This window comes from Anopheles coluzzii, chromosome 3, assembly GCF_943734685.1.
Source record: "Anopheles coluzzii chromosome 3, AcolN3, whole genome shotgun sequence".
Lineage (NCBI taxonomy): Eukaryota > Metazoa > Arthropoda > Insecta > Diptera > Culicidae > Anopheles > Anopheles coluzzii.
In genome coordinates this window covers 41,411,714-41,435,068 of record NC_064671.1, presented here as the reverse complement: position 1 = coordinate 41,435,068, position 23,355 = coordinate 41,411,714, and the positions used below count along the sequence as shown (strand labels likewise).

Below are 23,355 nucleotides of genomic sequence, written 5' to 3'. Positions count from 1 at the left end.
TTGCCTTCGCCTACCCATGAAGGAACAGGAAGCTGGGAAAAGTAATACACCGTAACGTTGTACTTTGATGCTTTCTAATATTGTACACAGCTGTGATAAGAGATATGCGTCTTGCTGTTTGCTTTTGATTTATGAGGGTTTAATGAATATCTTAGAGAACGGTTTAAAACTCTTTTTGACTACTTAGATTTGTTTTAAATGATTTAGGGCAATAACACTTAATTCTTTTCATTGATTTTTGTGACTACTTACACCATCATAAGAATGTCATAAAAATGAATAACTTAATGATATTCTTTTAGTGATTATTAACGTTCAAGTGGATCATACAGCGGAGCCGATGATTATCGTGAGTGATTATCGATAAAATGCGCAACAGATGCGATCAACTTGCACCAATTATACCCTAACAAACGGATTTTTTTTGCGAATTAACTAATTATATAAATCCAGTGGATATAAAACCAGCTTGAAAAACGATTTTTATAATCAACTTATGGTAGAATAAATAGTCTGTTGGGTTATCTCAACACATAACCCACATTCAAATTGGAAAAAAATCTACGAACCTTTTCTAATAATTAAGCTGTAAATAAAAAAAGGGTGCATATAACCCTTCGAATACATGAGATAATAGGGCCTAAACAATGAATCAAAGGAAAATACCGTGAACTGGTAATCGATACATACCCAGAAAAAGACACGAGATAAGCTGCAGAACATTGAATCCCTCTTGATCCTTCAAAATTGTATAATAATTCAAACAGTTTTCAGCACATACCAATTTTAAAATAAAAAAGTTGCTTAATGACGCAAGGGCTTAATTCGACTATATTTTGGTCATAAAAAACCAGCAATATAATTTTGTTCTAATTTATATACTGCAAGATATAATTTTTCAAACATGCAACCTCTTAAAAATGAACTCACTCTTGTCTGTTGGGCGCAGTGTTCCCGACATTCGACCTTTAAAAGGCAAGCCGTCTGCATTGCTGACTTCACAAATAAATTGTAGCTCTCTACTGCAAAACAACTACCACCCGTAGGCACTATCCCGAGCCGGTTTGCGGTTGGTATCCAATTAAAATGATTAAAGCGAGCGATTCCACATCCCGAAACGTGTGCTCGTACTTATAGCCAAAGCATACTAATAACACCGCTCTTTTGACCGTGACGCTCCCGCTGGATAACTATGATAACTTCCGGCTATAGGGCCATTCTAAACGAGTTTATAAAGTTTAACAAATGAAGATATACTGCTGATGTTAATGATGATGTTGGTTTGCCTAATTCGGGTACAGTGTTGGTCCATGTTTAACTGCTTGTGTTTTAAAAAAGACTGACGAAAAGAATTGAACCCAATGAAACAGAATCTATTGTTTGTTCATCAAATTAACTCAGAAGGTACATATTTGTTTGGTTACATTATTTATTATCCTATTTATATTATGATAAATAGAAGAATTCAAATAATATACACAAATAAATGTAATTACATAATAAGGCAGAGTTCGGTTGATTGCATTCATCAGGCTCATGGCGACCCGTGTAATTTAAACAGAGTTTGTAATCTTTCATCCTCGACCCAACTTTCCCTAGCAAATAGGAAGGAAGTTGATAGGAAGTTGATATAAAATGATTCGACGTAATTTGACGTAATTCCATCAGTATCATCGTTTCTTCATAATTTCAAAGTTCGAAAAGCTTCTCAACCGTACTGCTAGCTGTTTGCATTCAAAATTTTCTCCAGAAAACCTTTCTGCTTCCATTAGAGTATACCTTTGCTCCATTTCTGTGTGAATTCTAACGAAATGTCATGCACTAATGAACAGACACCAAGATGTGTGAATGCAGGATGGCCATGCCAGAGCACTCAAGCACGAGCTGCGGGGGTAGTCTAATGGTAAGGTAGGAAAACTCTACCGAATGTGCATCATGCAAATCATGGTAGCATACATTATCATGAGAATCGGTGGGAGCAGTAGTAATGCGATTGGAAACGGTGTTGTCATGTAGTCGTTGAATGCATTTGTTTTTTTTCTATTTGTAAACCTTTATACTTAGAATTACAAATTCATCCCACGTATGCACGTATCGGAATTGGAACGAGCGAGAGATGGTTGTTTGAAATGGTTCTCTTATTAGTAGTGACACAAATTGTCGAACAAAATATTACTTTCAATCCTTTTCAATATTTATAACAGTCATTTTCATAGCCAGTTCACTGCACTTTAGTCCACAGCTAGCAAACCAAATAGCTCCACGATGTATCGTGTATCACTGAAAAGCATCCCGTACCGTGTTTCTGTCACTGCAGATTCAATCGCTTCCGAGGCTCAACAGTTCCAGCAACAATGCCGTCTTGCTGTGCGGTTACATTAAACCCACAATCGAGCATCCAGCGGTCATATAGCACACCGCAATAACTGGCGGAAATGAAAATGGCTAGTTTGATACAGCGTTTCTCGTTGCTACGTCCATTGTGAATGCTTTGCGAAGCTTCGCCGCTCCTGACTCAATGCATGGATCCCGTCCGGTGTATAGGACATTCAATATTGTACCATCACTAATTGGGGCACATTACACGTTGGTGTAATTACTCTTTCGCCGAACGCTCGGCAGCATAAAGCATTGTGGAATGAAATTGGTTCTCGCGTAGTCCGCACCCGCCCGCTTATCGATATCGGTTCGATTTGGGTTGCCTTTTTTTTCGAGGAAAATAATAAATTTTTCCCTCCGTGTGGCATAGATAGAACAGCTTATCTCGGGGTAATTGTTTTGTTCGTTATAGAGTACAGGGATTTATCGCTATCTAGTTTCGGGTTGTTGCTGTGTTACTAAGCAATGATTCATGATCTCAGGTATTTCACAGTACCATGCCTACCTAGCTTTACGTGGAGCAAATTAAAACGAAGCATAAAATAGTGTTACTTTAATAACGCTTAACATATAACACTTAATGTAGTATAGCTTTGCTAACACAACTATTCTATAAATATATCACTTTTATTTGTTTTTAAAACAATCATTTAAATATTTTTCTCCCACACTCAAGTACCACTTTTGTTGCTGCGCTATAGCTTGATTAGGCTATTGGAATGAATACACCGCCTCCCCTCATTTTCTTGCACAGTGTCGATCGATTACGACCGTTTGCTCTTGGTGAGAGTTTTAATTATATCCCTTTTGTGCGAGCACGAAAGAAAAACATGACCTGTTTACACTGAAATCCATACGTTCGCGTTTAGCGCGGCGCCGGTGCGGTAGTAATTCCATGGTCCCTGCCCAAGCCTTGGAAAGGCAAACGGAAAACCCCCTAACCATGAAATGGTGAGCAAACGAAGGCAAGTCATTAACTTGCTCCCAAGTGTTTTGAAAAATAGAAGTGCGAGAGAAAAAATAAACAGAAAATAAACAAGTACATTCGTACACCCTGCAGAATACGGTAGTGCCATATCATTTCAAACTGACGACGGTGAAGCTTGCGCTCATGCGATTCCCCGGCACAAAGGATGCTCCGTGCCATTGTTGAAAAGTTGTGCTGCTGCAGCCAACCAGTTCACTCAATCAAATTAACCTCATAAGCTGGTATCGCACTTGCTTTAGAATTAAAAACCTCCATTCATCTACCCGCGATACGTAGACCGCAAACAATGTCTTGTGCTGGGGTTAACCTGTAGAGTGGTTCCCATTTTCCATACCATCTCGTTAACTTTTCACGCCCAAACAAAAAGCCCAGCGCCTAGGTTCCTCGTGGAACGGCGGGGGATTTTTTACCGTCAAATTGCATTTTTTCCGCTTGGAAGGTTTTACGCAAAAAGGAAGGCACATTGATGTAATGGTTTATTTTTAAATCAACAGGATTGCAATCAACAAATTCTGCTGACGCACATAATGGAGCCCAAAAGTTTGGTACATATGGCGCAGTAGAAGGTCTGCGGCGTTTTTTTTTGTATTTGGTTTGTCTGTGTGGTTGAATTATCCTGCCGAGTCGGATCACCTACCATGGAATAGTAATCAGACCGTGCCATTACCGTGCACGTCTGACCGTTCGGGAGACACACGCATGTAACAAGTTTTGGCTCCGTTCGCCGATGGGGTTGGCAAATAGCAGGCTATTTGTAACAGGTGTGCCAAGGCTAGACGCCGATACGAGCCCCTACGGACGACGGGCGTTCATTGTTTACTGGCAGTGTGATGCGCGAAATCGTACAGAAGAGGAGTTGAGGGTTATAATATCCCAGGATGAAACATCGTTTCAGTCATCATACTGCTAGACCTGTTAATGCTGTCATTCGGTACCATACTTTAGCAAACAGTTATTATGAAAGAAGAGGAAATCATTCTTTAATATAGGAAAGCATCATCACAAATGCATGACAACTTTTTTTCTACCATTTCCCTTGTGTCCTACAAATTCGCTAACAATATCTAATATCTCCACTTACGGGGTACTAGACATTGCACTAAGCATCTTGTCCACCGACTGCTCCGTACATTGTACATATCGGGAGAAAATGTGAACTTGGGAGCAAAAAAACTCAACAAGCCGGCAATTGTAGAAAAGAAATATTAGACGAGTCAAGTCAAGTACCGACGGACGAGAGTGCTACGTAATCTGTCAAGATCCTCAGTGCAATACGGAGGAAGGCAGGATCCTACCCTGACGGTACTGCTTTCTGTCAGTCATCGTCTATTGTTGTGCCTTACCTGGTTGGTAGTGGGACCCAGGGTCAACAACTGAAGCAAAAATCGCTCCACAACCGTGCCCGAAAGTGCAAACGCAGTTTGAGCAATGAGCGAAAGCGTAATCCAGGATTAAACGAGCTCTTTGTGTGGGCGGATGGAGGTGAATTGTGTCACCGAAGGAGCTCCCGCCATTGGGCAGTCTACATCTTGAGTATTTTTCGAAGGGAGGGAGCGAGAAGAGGGAGTGAACGAAACGACGACGATGATTTGTTTGTTCGGGTTTTTCTTTTTATGCTCTCCGACACCCAAGTTGGTCATCGTTCAAAGCCATGCGCAGCGTCATAACCATTTTGTGGGCCATCGCAAATGCGTGCCAATTTGGGATGGGTTCCAACGAATTGACACACTTTTGCATGGCACTTGGACGTGTTAGTATGTAAGCGTGTACACGCTCATAAGTGGAGGAAATTTCAGATTTCCCCTGAGAGCTGCCCGGTCTGCCGTTTCAGTAATGACAAGGTTAAAGCGTAGCCGCGCCAAACAACAACCTTATGCTTTCGATTACAATCGTGCCACACCGAGATGGTATTCCTGCACATGCCATACAACTGTCCTATTGCTCCACAGGCAACCATTTTTGGGCCTCATACTTTCACGTCCAATTTTGGCTACTACCGTTGATTACACGCACGCATGAGTGTATTTGTGTGGGATGTTAATTTATGATATTTTGTTGTTGTTGCTGGGAGGAGCCCAGCCAACATTCATTAGTTTGCATTACTCCCCGGGGGACGTATGCAAATTTATGCGACGGATTTTGTTTACCGGATTCTGCTACTAGGGCCCATTCGTTCCCGTTCGATCGAGCGGTGGGATGTTTCTTCGAAACCTTCTTCACTGGCTTCGTATTTCCCCTGGCGTCCTTGATTGACGGGTTGATTGACAGTGGGGGCCTTTCCGATGCAGTAAGCGAACCCATAAATTTTCACACTGCAAATGAAGAATAATGAAAATGCCTCCGATTTGACAGCATCCTTGCCCGTTTGGCAAATGACGCAACAGGCCTGTGGCCCAGCTGTTCTGGTAAAAACGTGACAGCACTTGCCTTTTTGGAACGAAGGCACGACCGACACGTGCCTCGGTAGGATGTTTTTTTTGTTTTTTTTTCTCAGATAAATTTGAGGAAAACCCCCGTATAAAGATGACTTTCATTTTTCTCTGCCAGTTCGATCGTTTCCGAAGTAGCTATTTTGAGCACACCAAGGGGGAAAAACGTATTGAAATAAATCCACTGAACTGGTGCCACTGACAGCCGCTGTGAGAGCTGCTCTTCTTATGGTGGGAAGCTTTTCTTTATTCCCCGTTTGTTGAAACTCATCCCCCAAATGCTATTGACATTTTAGCTTACGGTGCAGCGGAGCAAGTAAAGGCTACGGCTGTCTAAGCCAAGTGCAGCCTGTGCCGTTGCGGTATTTGCCACAAGTGCATAGGGAAATACGCTTTCCGGGAGTGGTCCGTGCCATGTTCTGCATGACAAACGAGGTAATGTGGAGAAAAGGCCGACACCCAACCGATCCTGGCGTTCCGTACACAATGGCGTGCAGTGGTAGGCAGTTGACTTTACGAATCATCTTTCCTGGCATGTAGACGTGCTACGTACAATGGAAGTACTCGTTGTTTGTTTTATCCCAAGCTGTTGGACAAGCCCAGTCTGCCGGCAAGACCGAACGGAAGATGTTTATTACATCAATAACACTTTTCCAGCCCCTTATCAGGCTTCTTGATAATTGAAGATGTATACAGCGTGTAAGATCAGTGCTTTAAGATATCCCCAAGAGCTGGAGGAGAAAAGCGTACAAATGTGATGTAGGATTCGATACGGGTTGCGGTTTTAGAGTGTATATAGTGAAAAAGGTATCGTATGTGTTTGATGTTTGATTTATAATTGAAAGATAATCCTTAAAAGATTCATTGCCTCAGTTTGTATCATGCTTTGCTTATGTTTGGCTCATTCATAATTCCTTTGTGTTGGATAGTTGTTGACAAATATTCATACTAACGTTTAAGTGCGCAATCATTATTTTGTTGATTCCGTGAGCTTTATTTAACATTTTCAACGATCATAAAACCAATCAAAAAATATATTTGCTTTAATGAAATAACTCAGAAGAGCACTGTTTTTATAACGGTACAATTGAAAAGGACTAGTTTTTTTTTAAATGCAGAATATACCTTAAAGCACACCTTTAAAAATTTGCTCTCAATCCAAAGCACGTTACGAATCTTTCTCTATCACCGAGGCCTTTATGATTATGAGGGTAGTTTGGGTTTTGCTGCTTCCCTAACCGACAAATCCTACACTCAATAACAGTCCAATTAAACATTCATAACCATCAGACTGGTCGTCCAGCGGTTAGCACTTCAAGATCAACGTTCACTATACGATAACCTTGAGACGTTTGCGAACCAGCAAAAGGACAGAGTTACCGGTGCGAGCGGGAATGAATGGTCCGTATCTTGATGGATGGAACAACACTTGCCGCTTTCCAACCTTTTCAAGCACCTGCTGAAGAAGGGTTGGGTTAGGCTATCGAGATGGTGTGAAATAATTACAAGCTACCCTTTTTCAGCACAAGGAGGTGGATGTTTGTTATCTTTGGTTGACAGATGGACAAAGATGCAATACAGAATGTAACGATATAGAAATTTAAATATTTACTACTGCTTCAAAGAAATCTAAATGAAACAAAGTTCCTCATACAAGACGACTACTCGTTGCTCAAAGACTGATTTTTGCTCCAATCTATTGTCAGGGGCTCCATTTACCCCATTACCAGTGTGCGTGTCTGAAAGCTTTTTCCCACTCTTCAGGCAACACCAAAAAAAGCAGACACGCAGTCGGAAAAAGGGATGGAAAACAATTGTCCCGAGCAGACACGGGATCGATCGGGGTGCTGATAAATGACCATTCACTCACATTAACAATCGAAACGGTACCGTGCACGTGTGCGAACCGGACGTGATTCCATGGCGTTAAATTGTAAATGCCGTGACTAGGAGATTTTCCTCTTCCGATGACACGAACGGATCGAACTGCGTCCCTGTTTGCCTCTTCCAGCACTGTCCTTCGCTGACACATACCGTGATCATAAATTGTTGCTGTATGTACTGTGTACAGTGGTGTGGTACGTTTAGCTTCGTCGTGATGTTTTAGTTTTTATTTTTTATTGATAATAGTGCACCATTTTCCACGCGCACAAAAATCATTCTCTGTGGCGGTACACGGAAATACGCCATTAATGTGTAAATCTCGTTTTTCCTCCCTATACATGCATTTACCGGCATTTGCGTCCCAAGCGCCAGGGCATGATCGATTCGATTTCAAAGCAAACATTTTGTTATCCTTCCGATGCTTTACCGGGAAGGTGACAAAATGTAAGGAAACGAGCACAGCATACTTTTAGGCGCCATCGAAACCAAAGGCCGGCAGCGTTACACTGCTTCGTTATTGGAGGGGTTCTCGTTTTTTTCTGCGAAAAACTCAACCATCCCTGCTCATCGACGGCGCAAAGCCCATTTTTTCAGAACTTTCTCGGAAAGGATCGTTTCCTGGGGATCCCAACGGTAGCGCTAACCGAGAGGCGAGAGTCGTGAAGCACACACAAACACACCACGGTCGTGCAAATCCTCGAATCCTTACCAATTTGCTCTTATCAACAACCGACCGGTCCCGGCTGGGTTTCACGATGTCGCTAGAGAGGCTTCGGTATAGCAATAATCAGCATCAGAGTTGAAAATCGGCTTTTCCATGGAAAGGAACCTGCCAAAAATGTGCGAGCGAAACGGTAGAGAAACCTATCATCCGATGCCCGTGCCCCATCGCCCGAACCTAACGAAAAAGGGACTAATTTTCCAACACGCACATCTTGTTTCGTCGGAAAAGCATACAGAAAAAAACGTAATTCTTCCTGAGGCGCTAGCAACAAAACAGGCAAAACACAGCGAATGTATCGCACACGGGATACGGATACGCTCGGGATGTCGGGCGTTTGTCTTTAATCTTTCTGTTCACTGCAAGTAGACGCTTAAAGCCATCGCAACACAGTGGCTGTTTGATGCTTGTCAACCTTATTTAGCCACATTATCGTGAAACGGAAATCCAAACCTCTCCCCTTTGATGATCCCTTTTCGTTGCCGACGTGCTCGCGGGATCCCAATTCAAGGGAGCCTTTATCGAAAGTGCTAAATTGATTGTAAAATCAATAGAAACCTCCGCACCATGAGTTGTGCGTTTGTGTGAGTGTGTATCAGGTCTCGTGGAGCTGATACTGGCTTCGGCTACAGAGTGGTAGAAAAAAAGACGCTTCCCCAGCAGTGGCACAGTGCGGCTGCAGGCAAATGGTAATGTAAATAAGGTACTCTTACTAATCCTACTGTTGCCATCCGGGGCCCTTGCCGGCGACTGACAAACGACAGTCGGTGGCAATTCATCCAAAACACAACCCTGCCCAAGTCCAGTGTTGGCCGAGACCACCCGTTGTTCCCGAAGCGGAAAATGCTTGCGGTGGTTGATGTTGTGGTTGTAGAGCTGTCAGGAATTATGACCTCAGCGGTTTTGGGTCGAGTTTAGTACACGTTCACATTTCGAATGATTAAACAACTAGCAGTGACAGGGAGCGCAGTTGTTGGTGAACTTTAAATGTTTGCTAGGCTAGTTCTTGGTATTCAATAAATGGGGCCCTTTCCGTTTTAAGTTCGTAGGCTGAAGTTTCAGCCTGTCAGCTGTTTGCATTGTATAGCAGTTTTCGAGCAGCTATCTAATTGAGTATAATATACAGGTGGGCTTATCCCAAGGTGTATGAATTTAGAAGGCTGATTTTTATCGCTTCTGTTTATGAATGAAGATGTTAAAAGTGTTTTGAGTATTCGTCAAGCCTCAAAAAAGCTTGTTTGAACAAAAGTTTTCACTCGTTCTCTCAAAAGTTCAAAATTAGTTATGAAAAAAATGCTATGAGACCACCTGGACTACATACACTTTGATTCCAGATTCCACCACCTGATCTCTTTAATGCACCTTGGGATAAATGTAAACAAACCTGTGTTTTCGAGCAGGTACTCGAATCTAATTCTAGCTTTTAGGCTAAAATTTTCTAGACTGAAAATCGCAGGCTAGTTTTTTGTGTGGTTTTGTATGGATTGTTTACATGATTTCAGCCTCCAACTGTCAAACTCCATACAAAAAACTAACTAGAATCGTGAAGGCCCCCAATAACAGTTTTTAACGTTTTGAGTGTATTAAATAAGATTTTTAATGAAGATCACGAGTATCCAAACTGAATAGTTCGCGAGCCGTTTGATTTGAATAGTGAAAATAATAAACACTTTATATTAGAGAACATGTTGTCATTAACTAGAGCGAATTAAATCTAATTTAGATAATCAGATGTTTATTGTGTTCAAAGTCCGTCAGAGAACGGTATAACTAGGCTTAGTTTTTACAAGACAAATATCGATTCTAATGGTAAGTAACATCTTGGCCCACGCTCTAAGAATAATGATTCATTACTGCAGCCGACGTGGAGAGCTTTATGACCAGCGTAGATAAAAAAAATCGAAATTAAACTTTTGTAAATCTATTATGTACTCCAGAATGTATTATATAGCGTTAGCTATAGCTCTCATGCCGTACAGCAAACGAACATCACTAATCGATGATCAATTAATCATATGTAGATTTAATAGAGGTGATTTAAAGCGCACGTACGAAAATTAAGAAATTACGTTTGAAATGTATTTTGTAACCTGATTTTTTTCCCGTTTTACATAGGTTTGGTTTCTGTAATTGAAAAAATAAAATAGAATGATAAAATAAATATTTATTTTATTAACAACTGACCCCATAGAAAAACGAAAACAAAAATATTATTTATTCTGGCTTCTTGAAGCAAAATATTTGATTTCTATGTTGTAACTAGTCAACATAAACTGGCAAATGGAAAGTATACACAGAAACTGGATGATTCAAAAACTTTTCTCACCGTGGAAAAAGGAGCACCAAACGAATATTATTAAAATTTATTTTAAATTTGCGAGTAGACTACTATCATGTATGTGTTCATCTTTTTATATCTATTATATTATGGAATATGCTTGAATTTAATCCTTACACAATTTTTTCTATGATTGGAACATCAAAATTAAAAATAATTCATTTAATTATAATTTAAACTCAGGCAAATAAAATGTTGCGTGAAAAATTTGTTGAATAGCTCTTCGTCTACCGTTATGAATCAACCTACGGACAGCTTCAGCCGGACATTCGGCATGTTTTTATTGAATTTCTTCAAACCCAGTCCCTGGCCATACCACTTTTTAATTTTATATGATTGCCATAATGTACAACAATCAATCAAAAATGTAACTGGCTCCTAGTAGGCCCTGATGCCACAGTAAATAAATATTTTCTGTCGGTCAGTTCATCACCAGATGCGTTCTTAGCAGTATTATTAAAAACCGACGTCAGCGTCATTTCTTCGATAATTCCTATTAATCGCGTGCAAGTGCATATAAATACATCGGAATCTATTAAGGCAGTAGTTATCAAAGTGAAGTTATCTCTTAATTTCATTTAATCACGTATTACATTCTGTCCGGAATTTGAAGCAAGATTTTTTATGTTGTTTTTAATCCCGTGACAACCGCGTTTTTAATTGTATAAAAATGTGTTTTAAGACAGTGATAATAACAAGAAATCAACAATATTTAAAGATTTATGTGACAAATGGCTTGATGGCCGTACGGGAAAGCCCGTCAATTCGCGTAGCAGTTCTTCGGTTATATGCATCTATTGGTCTAGGAGGAAATCCCGAATGAAGTGCAACATCCAGAATGAAGTGTCCAGACATTAAGACAAGTTAAAACTAAAAAGATGTAGTGTGTGTGTGTGAATTTGAAGATTATAAAAGTAATTTTGAGGCTGTCTGGAATATGACTTAATCAGCAATACGGTGTATTTCTATTTTTATCAAAAACTGTGTATGTATTTTCATTTATAGTTCACTAAAAATTACATAGAGGTTATTTTGTATTCGTTTTGTTGCAAATGCGTTCAAAAATGTTTCTGAAAAAAGAAAATGATTTCTCATGCAACAAAACAGTTCTCACAACATAATTTTGATAGTTTGGACAAAGTTTTTCTTATACTGTTTGCTAAAGGAATCCAATGAAGGCTATTGTGAGTTCTAAAAGATAATTAATAAGCAAAACATTTCAGAGTAATCAAATATGGTTCAATTGACAGAAGTCATGATTATCTAAGAAAAAAAAGACTACTTCAAATCATTTCCAGAAGAGCTGTATCTGTAGTTTCCACCAAGTTTGCTTGGCTTTGCTTGTAATTGACAGTCAAAACAACCGCATCGTCAGATTCAGCAGACATGCGCGAATCAGTACACGTGCCGGTAGGAGGAAAAAAACGTAGCGTCCTTTCAGCGCTAGGAACCCCAGGGGCTGTTTCGTAAGGGCGTTTCAGATGCTACAGTAATAGCCTCCAAGGCGCAATAATATATCGGGTCCCACGCTGCTCCAATGTTTTTGCTGCTGCCGCTGTTGCGACCATCGCTGCTACTGCTGCTTCTGTTATTGCTGCCGCTTTGAATACCGGCAAGCTTATGAAGCTCTGTGTATGGGTGGAATCGATGTGTGCGTTCGTGAATGAGTTGAGTAGAGGGAGGAAGAACAGAAGAACAGCAGGAAAAAAGGCTTCAACTTCCATGACTCGCAAGCAACCATGACTCATTACAGCGCCCGATCTGCAATGGTGGTCGGAGAGGGTAGTATCCTTGAAACAGTACCGGCTGGTTGACCGATAAACTGGTCAGTAAACGAGCTTTTTGTTGTGGAATATTTACCAAAATGTCAGCACCGCAAATGCTGGCGGTTGTTGTGACATCATTTCGACGGCTAACCGGCTGGTGTGCGTTGGTTTGATTGCTTCATTTTTTGTCGTCGTGTTTGACTATCGTCAATGAGTAATAGCGGGGAAGAGGAAAAAACGTACGATAACGAAGGTGTGGGAAATGCCAGTCAAATTGAATTTCACACAAAGTTTCTCGCAGACCTTTGGACAAGCGGGTGCGTTTCAACCCGTCATAGCAACATTCTTCAATCTGGCCACATTTTCTATAACCTTACATTCGGGCAGAGGCTTTGCCTTCGTCATCGCGTATGCACAATCTGGAGAGCGTAATTCAATTGCCGTCCGTTTGGCAAACGAACCATTTTGGGATGCCGGTGGTTATTTGTGTAGTGCGAGCGTCTCGTAGCGAATGAATCTGCGATTTCCTAGTGTGCGGATGGTTTATTGATTTTTAGTTAAGAATACATTCATACCAGCCGGCTATGTAAAACGAATCGCTCTGTTAAACTCCGAGCGACAGACTGAATTATGAGTTAGCAAAAAAAAAGTAATTACATAGCATAATGAAGTTAGACCAGGGCTTTTATTTTTTTAATAAAATCGATTACACCAGTTCCGCTGAGAATGTCCTCATGCGCACACACATTCAGAACGGGAATTGTAAATGGTGTTTAACATCGAAAGCGTACAAACTGTATCCATCTTGGTCCATTTCATTGTGCAAAATCTTCCAACGCAGCTAATTGCTTCAGCTTAAGTAAATCGAATTAATTTGATGTTAAATGTATTGCTTGTGCCTGGCTAACAGGCAGGGCGGTAAAAATACCAATTCGGTTAGTCTTAATTGGATCGATGGTAGCGAATCGATAGGCTGATGGACGTCGGTATAATTGCTATTGCTTTGCTTTCGGATTGTCTTGTCGATTGATTAGTTAACAATCTAGCGTTGATCGTGTCAAGCTCTATCGATCTTGGTGCGTTGCATGCGATAGTTGTTTAGTCAACATTTGTAACTTTTGCTCTTCAACGGCATTGTTTGGGGTGATGGACAATGTTGATGATTTTCTGATGTGATAATCGGCAATCTATTCTCGCAACATCATTGCTGATGGCGTAGGAAACCGAATTCGAAAGTTAGGTACTTTTCTTTTTTCATTTTTGCAATAATACATAAAATCTAAATAAATAGTTCATGTTTTGATGTGACTTTAGCCCCCTGGCTTTCAGTTAAATCATTTATTGAATGTAACTGATGTAAGGTCGGATGGGAATTGGTAAATTACTATCCAGGTAACCTTCTTTGGCATTTTATTCGATCCAGGCTTGTTGACATGATAAAGAATTGTCTTTTGAGGTGGCATCTTGGTCCGTCCTATTAAATAAATAAATGAAATAAAATAAATCTTATTCTTATCGTGTTACACCGCACCCAAATAAACGTGTATCCTTGTTTGGAAAAAAAAATCGTTACACTTGCGACCTTGTAGCAGTAAAAACAACAAAGAACAAACAGAAGATGAATGAATTATCATTAGTGAACAATATTGAATGATTCCTTTTCTTAATATTTTAACATGTTTTTAAGCAGCATATTTAACTTCTAGCTTCTTGTCACCAATCAAGTCACCAATACCGTCGTTTTCCACAAATTCCGCTAGTCCGAGCAGATATTTTTATGACTCCAACATTGATTTCGAAGCCGTAAACAAGGTTCTCAAGCTCATAAAATGAGCCTCTTGCCTCCAGAATGTACAAAATTCAATGTCATGCTATAAACTATGCTATCTTCCGCATTCTCCCTCCAACATACCATACACCAAGATGAATTCCAAAATATCAAACATTTCTTACAACCCTCAACGCGTCGAGAATGCTTTATGACATCGGACCGACCATGAAGCGGTTTTCTCAAGGCGTTCTTTGCGTTCCTCGTCCCTATTTGAGGTCACATTACTGACTCCTCTGCTCACTGGTCGATAACATTCATTATCGTAAAAACCATTATCCGATTACTTTTACAGCTGGCACGTATCAGCGTTTCTAAGCGGCACATCCTTTGTCCCTATGCGAGCATGCTTTTGCATGCACCGCAAACCACCATCGGGCTGTAGCAATGTACGAGTTCGCATGTTACTAAGACTGATGCTGCGACGTATCAAGTGCGCATTGACATCGGTCTCGAAGGTTCACATTTGCACATTCTCATAAGCATCCTTATTTTCCTCCCGTTTCACAGAAATTATCCGTGGCCGCAGCTTAAGCGATTCTGGTGCAAGATGCATTCGGTCGGCATTCATTCGGCGCTTGCCATCAAGCGGCAGCGCAAGAGACGCGACAATCAGCGCAAGGCCCGGGAGCGCCGCTACAGCATACAGAGCTCGGAAAGCGGTGACACCCATTCGCCGCACGGTTCGACACGTCGAAAATTTCACCCCCAGAAAGTGCACATCACCGATAATAATAATTTAGATACGAAAGTAAGTATGTCTACATCTTTTCGAGGGGGGAGGTACGTGTTCGGGGCGGTGGTCGAGCTAAATCTTGCCATCAGACATCAGACCGGGTTGCGAAAGATTTCGGTGTGAACACTGACTGGAAGCTCCAAGGCGGACACTTAGTTCAGGGACAGGAAATTAGATTGGACCACAGCACGCAATCGAGCGGGGATCCGGAAATTTATCCACTCGTCCTCTCATGTGCTCTCACACGGATCGCTTCCCTCTCCGCAGGTAGTCACCAGCATTGGTATGCTGCACATAGGAGTCGTGTTCGTAGTTTTCGGAATCTTTTTACTAGGCGCTGGATTTTTTCCAGATAATCTATCCAATCAACCGCAACAATCGTGGCACCTGCTAGGTAAGTGAAAGCACGTCAACCGGTGTCAGTGACACTACAACAAGTCGCCGCCTGCGCTTGACTCCGATCGTCTTATGCTTATCTTTCTCGCAGGCAAAGGCTCCTGGTGGAATGAACTGATCTGCACGGGCCTGTTTGCCGTCGGTCTGGGCATATTTCTAATCATTCTCAACTGTGTGATAAGTAATCGAGAGGAGCAGGATCTCGAGAGCTACGTCCAGCGGCAGCTGACACGTTCCCGGTCCGGTGAGTACACGCAAACCAGCATACCAGATCTGTGGGGCGTGGGGTTTTATTCCCATGAGTGACTGTGATGCCACTTTGGGAAATCATGACGAGGTAAATGCCACATCCAGTTAGCAGACACGACTTGACCGGTGGGCCGGTATTGACGAAGATCGAACAATGTTCTCTTTTTTTTGTGTTTCGTTGTGCACCGCTCACAATCCGATTAATAAATGATTAGATGAGGAATTTCTTTCGCAAGTCGCACATAAAGCGTCATGCGTTGGAACTGGCAATAATACATAGAGGACTGTCACACAACGCACGTCCGGCACTTCACTTTCGATTGACCTCCGTCAGTCAGCGACCAAATGAAAGAGTGTGTTAGTGTGTCTGGTATATAATTTAAGCGAAACAGTTCTGTAGTGCACGTCCAGCCAATTGTTTGTCGTTTTGGCAAGGACTACGGTCTAGGTCGTGTGTACGTGTGGTATCACGCAAGACAAAGGCAGTTGGCGAATAGCTACAATATATTATTCATCGTATCAAAAGAGCTTCACGGTCAGCGTTTTCTTTGTGCAAAGGTTGTACGACAAAGCTCTTGCATACCTTGAGTTCCATGAGTCGTTTCTTCGTCTAGAAAGTTATTGTTATTGTAATAAATATAATTTTAAACGTGTGACAAATACGAAACTCATATTTCTATAGCAATACAGCATTCCATTTTTTCGAATAATCTTTTAAAAAGCTCCACAAAAAAATGGCATCGATATCCCGTGTTGAAAAATATGACCTTTCATAAATGGCATTTTAGCATCAATTTATTTTCCGAATGGACAAAACTTTTGTGCTGTTAGGAATGTACTTCTTGTCATCGATATTAACACGGCGTGAACAGTCCCAAACCGCTCAGCATGACGGAACGTGGCTGCCACTTTCTTTTTTTATCCGGCACTTTCCTTTCGTCTGCCAAATTGTACGGAGAAACCTAAACGCCCTTTTTCACATTTTTCAGCTGGATAAGGTTGCCTCGGATTACTTGTCCATACAAAACAAAACAAATGTTCCTACCCCACCCGGTACCTGTGCCAAAGTGTCATATCATCCGGAAGGCACAGACGAACGGAAGCAGTAGGAGTAGAAAAAGACGTAAAATTTGAAATCAATATCTACGCCCATTGAGTGAAAGCTTTGATATTGCCGTAAAATACGCGAATATCGATTAATGATGCCGTCAGTAGCACACTGTGGAGGCTGTGAGAAAGCCACGCGGCCAGAAATAACCGCACATTCCCCATCCAATCGGAATCCATTTTCTGGCATGCCATCCGCCAGAGCTCGTCGTTTGCAACCGGACGTGCTCTTGATATCGGTCAACCCATGGCTGAAGCACGTCATAACCGTTGAGGCTTCTTAATGCCCGGTGGTTTTTGGCTTTGGTCGGGATAGATCGATCTCATTATCGATTGTGGGCATTCTGTTCTCTCTCTCTTTCTCTCAGTCTTTCTCTACTTTATTATTCCTTTCTTCTGGTTTATTATCTTCTTCGTTTTCTTTCTCTTTCCCTCTCTTTCTATCTCTCTATCCTTGTATAGGTCATCGACTGGAGCGTGACGTCGAGACGGGCGGACTAACCACACGCCATCATCGCAAAGCCATGCAGATACAGAAGGGTGCCGCCGAACGGGGCCTGGACGATCTTTCCAACTCGAATGTGCTGCTGACACCGACCAGCAGCGAAGTGGTTACCCCGACAACACCGTCCGGAGGTAAGCCAGGCGCACTCATATCCACAGCAACGAAAGGGCATGAAAGACCTTCTGTCGTTGCTTAGCAAAAACCCACCACCAGCACCACCACCATCACCAGCACAACACCAATCCATCACCATTCACCCTCGGCTTTCGTTCAAGTTCATTAGTACATTTTATATATTCTGCAACTAGCGCTCACACCATTCATTATGATAGCTTTTCCATCACCATCTTAGCTGCAAAGTATCACCATATAGACGCGGTTACTGTTTCTACGCCGTAGCCTTTCTGGTAGCCCTTTCATAGCACCCATCATCAGCAAGCACCTCATAAATTTGCAACCGTATCCCCGGGAAGCACATTAATCTTGTTTTATTCCACCATGCTGGTCAGTTTTTCGTTCTCTTTTTTCCAATTTTCTCTTTTCGTCTCTTTTTTTCAATTCTCCTTCCCTCATCTGCGCCTCACACATCACTCGACATTTTGGCTTCTTATCGCTTTAAAGTTTTTCGTTTCTTTCTCTCTATTTTGTTTCGGTATTTTATGGTTTGTTAAACTCGATAACATCATCTGTTCCTCTTTCTACCTTGGACGCGTTTTAAACTGGGCACTTAGTATGTGTGTGTGTCTGCTCGACTGGAAAGTGTGCAGATGCTCACCCCAGCCGCTGAGTAACTGCCCGCTATACGGTATGGATGGTGCATTCTCGATCGATAATAGCTTTGTTTGAGCGACTTGGAATCAGATGCTGCAGCAACACCGCCCGACAGTGTTATTGGGTTGCTTTCAGGCTGCCTTCTGCACTATCGTGGCCATACCGATATGATTTTATTGTATCCCGCTGCTCTCCCCACAGCTGGCATTCTGGTGGAACGTTCAAGGTCGCCGGCATTGCCGTTGGCATATTTTACCCTCCATTGGGTGGATTAAAAAGAAATTAGTTTTAATCGTGCCCAGTGCCCGTGTCCAACGCTTGATGAAAAATGCTAATTCATCTTGGGCGAGAAAAGACCCTCGATTCAGTGTTGCTAGGTACCAGTTTGTTGTGATGTTAGTATTGGTGCTGTCTGGTCGAGGATTGCTGGAAGAAGCTCATTTTGCTAGTTTATAATGCAAATGGGTTTGTTTTTTTTAAATAATAATCATACCGTAATTGTAATAATATGCACATTAACCAAATTGGTTGTTTAATAGCGTTGTTCATAATGAAATTTTATTACCTTATCGAATCAGCTCGCACGCTAAATTGTGTGTAAAAACCCACAACACAAATTTTAAACACGTGTTGTTCAACTGATTGACGTATTAATTACTAAAATGAGCGTGTTAACAAGCCTGCAGCGTACATATGTCACAACAATATTTGCTTGCGTTCGCTTCCTCAAGCAGTTTGTTTTGCAACGAAAAAAAGCTAAGGCAAGAAAAGCAAAAAAAAACCCTATCCAATTAACATTATAGCCACTCGCTACACCCAACCTTTCCCCCCTGCTCTTGTTTTCTTTTAAACAATTTCATTTTTATTTGTTCTTTTATACACAATCGATCCTGCCCTTGTTGTTTTTTACTTCTATGCTCCTTACCCACACTCGTGTCGAATATTTCGTACAGCGAAATGATTTCATTACTCCTTCTCCCTTGCCGAATGGAGACGCCCAGCTCCGTTTAATAAGCGACCGGGCGCCTCCATATTCTGGGAGCGTAATTTGCATCGCTCGCTCGTAATAACGCGGCGCGACAGTTGATGCAGGCTGGCAACCGGGCTAATGAATATTCATAGCCCACCAACAGATGTATCATTCAAACCATTCGTTCAGCCGAACCGAATAAGCGTCCTGTATCAATGTTTGGGTAGTTTAATTTTGACTAATTTCAAGCTGCCAGTGCACAATGGGTAAACGTTTAGTGTGGTTTGTGTGAATGTTATGCATAAAAAATATTCTTTCTAATTAACTTCTTTCAACCCAGTTTAAAATAATAAAAAAAATAAAATAATATGTAAACAAAAATAATGCCATATATTATTTACGAACATTTGAGTTTTTATAACAAAACACTTGAAAACTATGTTTAAATTAATAATTTGATACTCAATGATTTAGTGGTGGGACAAAAATATAGATCTTTTCATTACTCAATTTAATGTAACTTGTCTAAACGTAATGCATTTTTATCAACATATGCTCAATTTTCAATCCGTCACATTGTGGTGAGCTTTTTTTTCTCACTGTGCAATAACGGTAGCACAAGTCACTACATAGATACCACAACTCCAATTTCCAGACCCTGATATTGTTCAGCGAATGTATCATGGGTGCAACAATTGCAACCACCATGCCCCAATTTCGTGCGCTGCCAAATTAATGTCTAAACCCGTCTATTGAATCAATGTTGGAAGAGTCTGGTAGTCGTTTTATACACAGTTAGCTCAAGGTGAAAGGTGGTTTTAGACCAAAAAAAACCGGAAAACAACAAACAGGTCGTAAGCAAACGATGTACCAACATGCCAGCTTCATATTTTTTGTAGACTTTTGGTTTTTGTGCTCCAAATAGACTTTGGGTTCCGATTACCCCCCCCCCCCCTCCCTCCTTGCTTCGTACGTACGGAACATCAGACACTTGACAGACGGAAATTGCACATCAAAAAGCTCACATACGTTTTATGGAAATGTATCACACCTTCGGGTGAGGTTTTGCTGCTCCTTTAAAACTGGCATGCATTTTCAAGCTATTCTTTTGAAAAATGAGCACCGATATTCTTTGCAATTTTATTTCATCACTTCCCCTCACACTCACGATCGGCTATCCTCACCGCAAACGGCATAAGCGTTTCCACCTTTAACTATTTACCTATTCATTTTGTCTTCTTTTTTTGTTCATTCCCTCTTGCTTCTCTTCATTCCCATCCTTCCATACTGATCTCACCCGTTTTATCGCCTTCTCGCTATACACACAACATCGACGCAACGCTGTTGTGGATACGCAAACCGGATGCTTCCACTGCATTTATGTTCATTTTTCACGGCCACATTTCGGCTATCAAATAACCCTGCATACCGGCATACCGGCCTCGCCGCTGCTCAAATCAAAAATATGCTGCTATGCTATGCGTTCCCTTTCTTCCCTCGTCCTTCTACTTCTTCTTCTTCGCCAACTGTCAACATTGGGTATGGTGATGGGTGCAACACCAATTGCTGGAACGTTGAATCCAAACACACTTGACACTGAAACCGACATCAAAATTCCATAAGGCTATGCTTTGTAAGACTATCACCGAGCTACATCCCGATCCTGGCGCCATGCAATCTGCGGAGCAAAGGGACACTGGCGCAAGGCAAGTTGAGCAAATATAAATCCATTTCCCCTAGTGGAAGAAACACTTCCTTACGTTTGGCTTCTTTTTTCCTCTTTCTCTCGTTTTTCAAACGTTTGATGTTTCTTGGTGTCGTTGTTGGTCGTTGTCTGTGTGTGTTTTTTCCCATCTATTTTCCTTTTTTTTAAACCCCCTTTCCGGCTTTTTGCTGTGCTGCCTGTGAGCCTGTACACACCCCGTTGTGGCGTATCTGTGTGATCGGCTTGCGAAACATACGATAGCCCTGATTTTGCTCGCTGTCCATTGTTGCTTCAACTGCCTTTTACTGTTTTTTGCTCTTCAGACCCATCCACTTGACCGTACGTGTACCATACCCATCCTGTTCATCGTCTGTATGTGTGTCATTATTTGTCAATGTTGAGGATCATAAATAAAAAAAATGTACATAAATCACCGGTGCATCAGTGCAATACTTCTGCATTATGCTGGTCTGTGTCAAATTGTCGTTTCTTCTGGGTCGACAAGCTTTCTGTCTCGTGCTTTTCTCGATTCAAATTGCAATTACTGTCATTGATGGCAATGCACTTTCCCTATGGTTGCCCCAACGGTAGCAATCAAACCGTAGGAATTTGTGAAATCTATTCTGTTCACAAAGGCGAACCTATGTTGTCATGACCCTTGGAAGCCTTATTGAATACAAGGAAAGATCAATAAACAAGCTCAATTGATCATTCATTGTGTTCGAATTTTGATACACATGAAATCAAATTGATAAATAAATAGGACATCTAAGTGAGTTTTCATGTTGTTTTCCACATTATAACTTAGCATTGTAAAGGAAGCAAGCCACAAAATGGATCGATTCTGAGTAAACTCAGCAACACAATCAATTAATTGTTCTTCTCTCATACACTGGTTCCTTTTAAATATAATCGTTTCGCATGGCACTTTTTTGCTACCATCAATTTCTTGTCCTTTCCAACTATTATCAATTAAACTATTTGATTGGAAAACTCTTTACGTTGTTGTGTTTTGTTTAATTCCACTTCGTTTCGCTACCCTCAAACTCATTCTCACTTTGGTTTAAACGCTGTCTGACGCACGTAACCCTTGATACAAACGAACAAACCCAACCACCGCCAACACCAATTTGCCAGTTCGTAATTGAAACTGCAGCGAAACATGTATGGCCACTAATTTGCCTAACTGCACGAAAAAGGGCATCCCGGTGCAAACGTTCGATTTAAAACGCAACTATCTTAAAAATTCCATCGACCCAGTCGATATCGATTTGGGCTAAATGCCAATGGACTATTTCAAATGGACACGATTTTGAAGGTATCACTGTGTTTTTTTTTGTTCACGAGAAACTAAAATAAAAAAAAAACTCCCCTTTCGTTTGCCCGACCGCGCAGTTTTATTTACGAACGGCACAAAAACTGGTGATTGCACGGTGTTGCCTCTTTCGTTGTTTTATTGTTTTCTATATTAATATTTTTTGTTTTCTCTCCACACTTCATCTCTTAACGAATTTTCCTCACACTCTAATACTTCTCTTTCTCTCTTTTCCTTCTTTCCGTAACACCTTCTGGGACTTTCTTCTGTATTCTTTGTGTTTTGTTATTGCTTTGGTTTACCTGTTTTTAACTTTTTTTTCTAAATTCTAAAAAAAAAATTATATCACCCTTCGAAATGCATGCACTACTACAGTTGCACTTATAATGCCAGCAAATTATAAACCACACGTTGAAATACTAATGTGATACTGCCATCCGTATATCCGTTGCATTGCAAGCCTCACGAGCCTGTTATTCTTAATTCAGCCACCGATTTGAATTGATAAAACCAAAAACTAGATAAACAATAAATATATAGAATAAATTATTGAAACCATAAGATCTCAACGTATATATTAAAAAAACAAGAAGAACAACCACAAAAAACTCTGATGCAATAATATTTAACGTAATGAGCGCAGAAACAAACCCAAAGCTATTATTAAGTGACGAGTTAAACTAAATAAAGCTAAACCAAACATGAAAGCAATCACCACCGTAAAGTACAAACTAAAATGTTCAGAAAAAAAATCCTAAATGTTAAACTATGAAATAGTAAACTTCTATGCAATGTATCAATGTGTGTAATTGTATCATCAACTAAAGCAATACGTTGCACCGTGAAATAGGACGATAAAAGTATAAATCATGTTAAATAATAAAAATAAACATAAATAAAACACACGCATTAAACGGTGCACAATTCACAAAGCCAACGAATGTTATTAAAACCAATATCAAATAAGCTTATTGCAAAAGATGAAAGGTGAATGTAAAAAAGAAAATATCTGTTGTTTTTGTGAGTTTCAGTTTTTTTTTTATTCTTTTTTCTATTTCTTCCCTTTGATATCTTTTTTAACATTCGCTTGTTTACTGCCTATCTGTAAAAAATCACACTACCCCTGCGTCCCATTCCTTCCCATTATTAGGTGTTTTATGCTCCAAACCAGACTAAAGCTCTTCGGGCGACATTGTGTTTCTGAAGTGTAGGCACGTGTAAGAGTGTGTGTGTGTGTATGAGTGACACAAAATGAAAGGTAGACATGA

The 23,355-nt window shown here is 40.9% G+C and overlaps 1 protein-coding gene across 3 annotated transcripts in view; it reads left to right on the top strand.

The window, feature by feature from the left end:
• Positions 1-23,355, top strand: part of LOC120956026 (uncharacterized) — a 34,047-nt gene that overhangs the window by 3,074 nt on the left and 7,618 nt on the right. Inside the window, exons 2-6 of one of the 3 annotated variants that reach the window (XR_005751827.2) lie at positions 14,844-15,084; positions 15,337-15,463; positions 15,557-15,709; positions 17,284-17,457; positions 20,691-20,773. Coding sequence is in view for 1 of the 3 variants with exons in the window: in XM_040377377.2 (XP_040233311.1) it covers positions 14,884-15,084; positions 15,337-15,463; positions 15,557-15,709; positions 17,284-17,457 (655 nt within the window). In the remaining 2 variants the exon portion in view is untranslated. Of the gene's footprint in view, positions 1-14,843; positions 15,085-15,336; positions 15,464-15,556; positions 15,710-17,283; positions 17,458-20,690; positions 20,774-22,462; positions 23,075-23,355 lie in introns of all 3 variants that reach the window. The other 2 variants (XR_005751826.2, XM_040377377.2) reach the window with 2 other exon arrangements.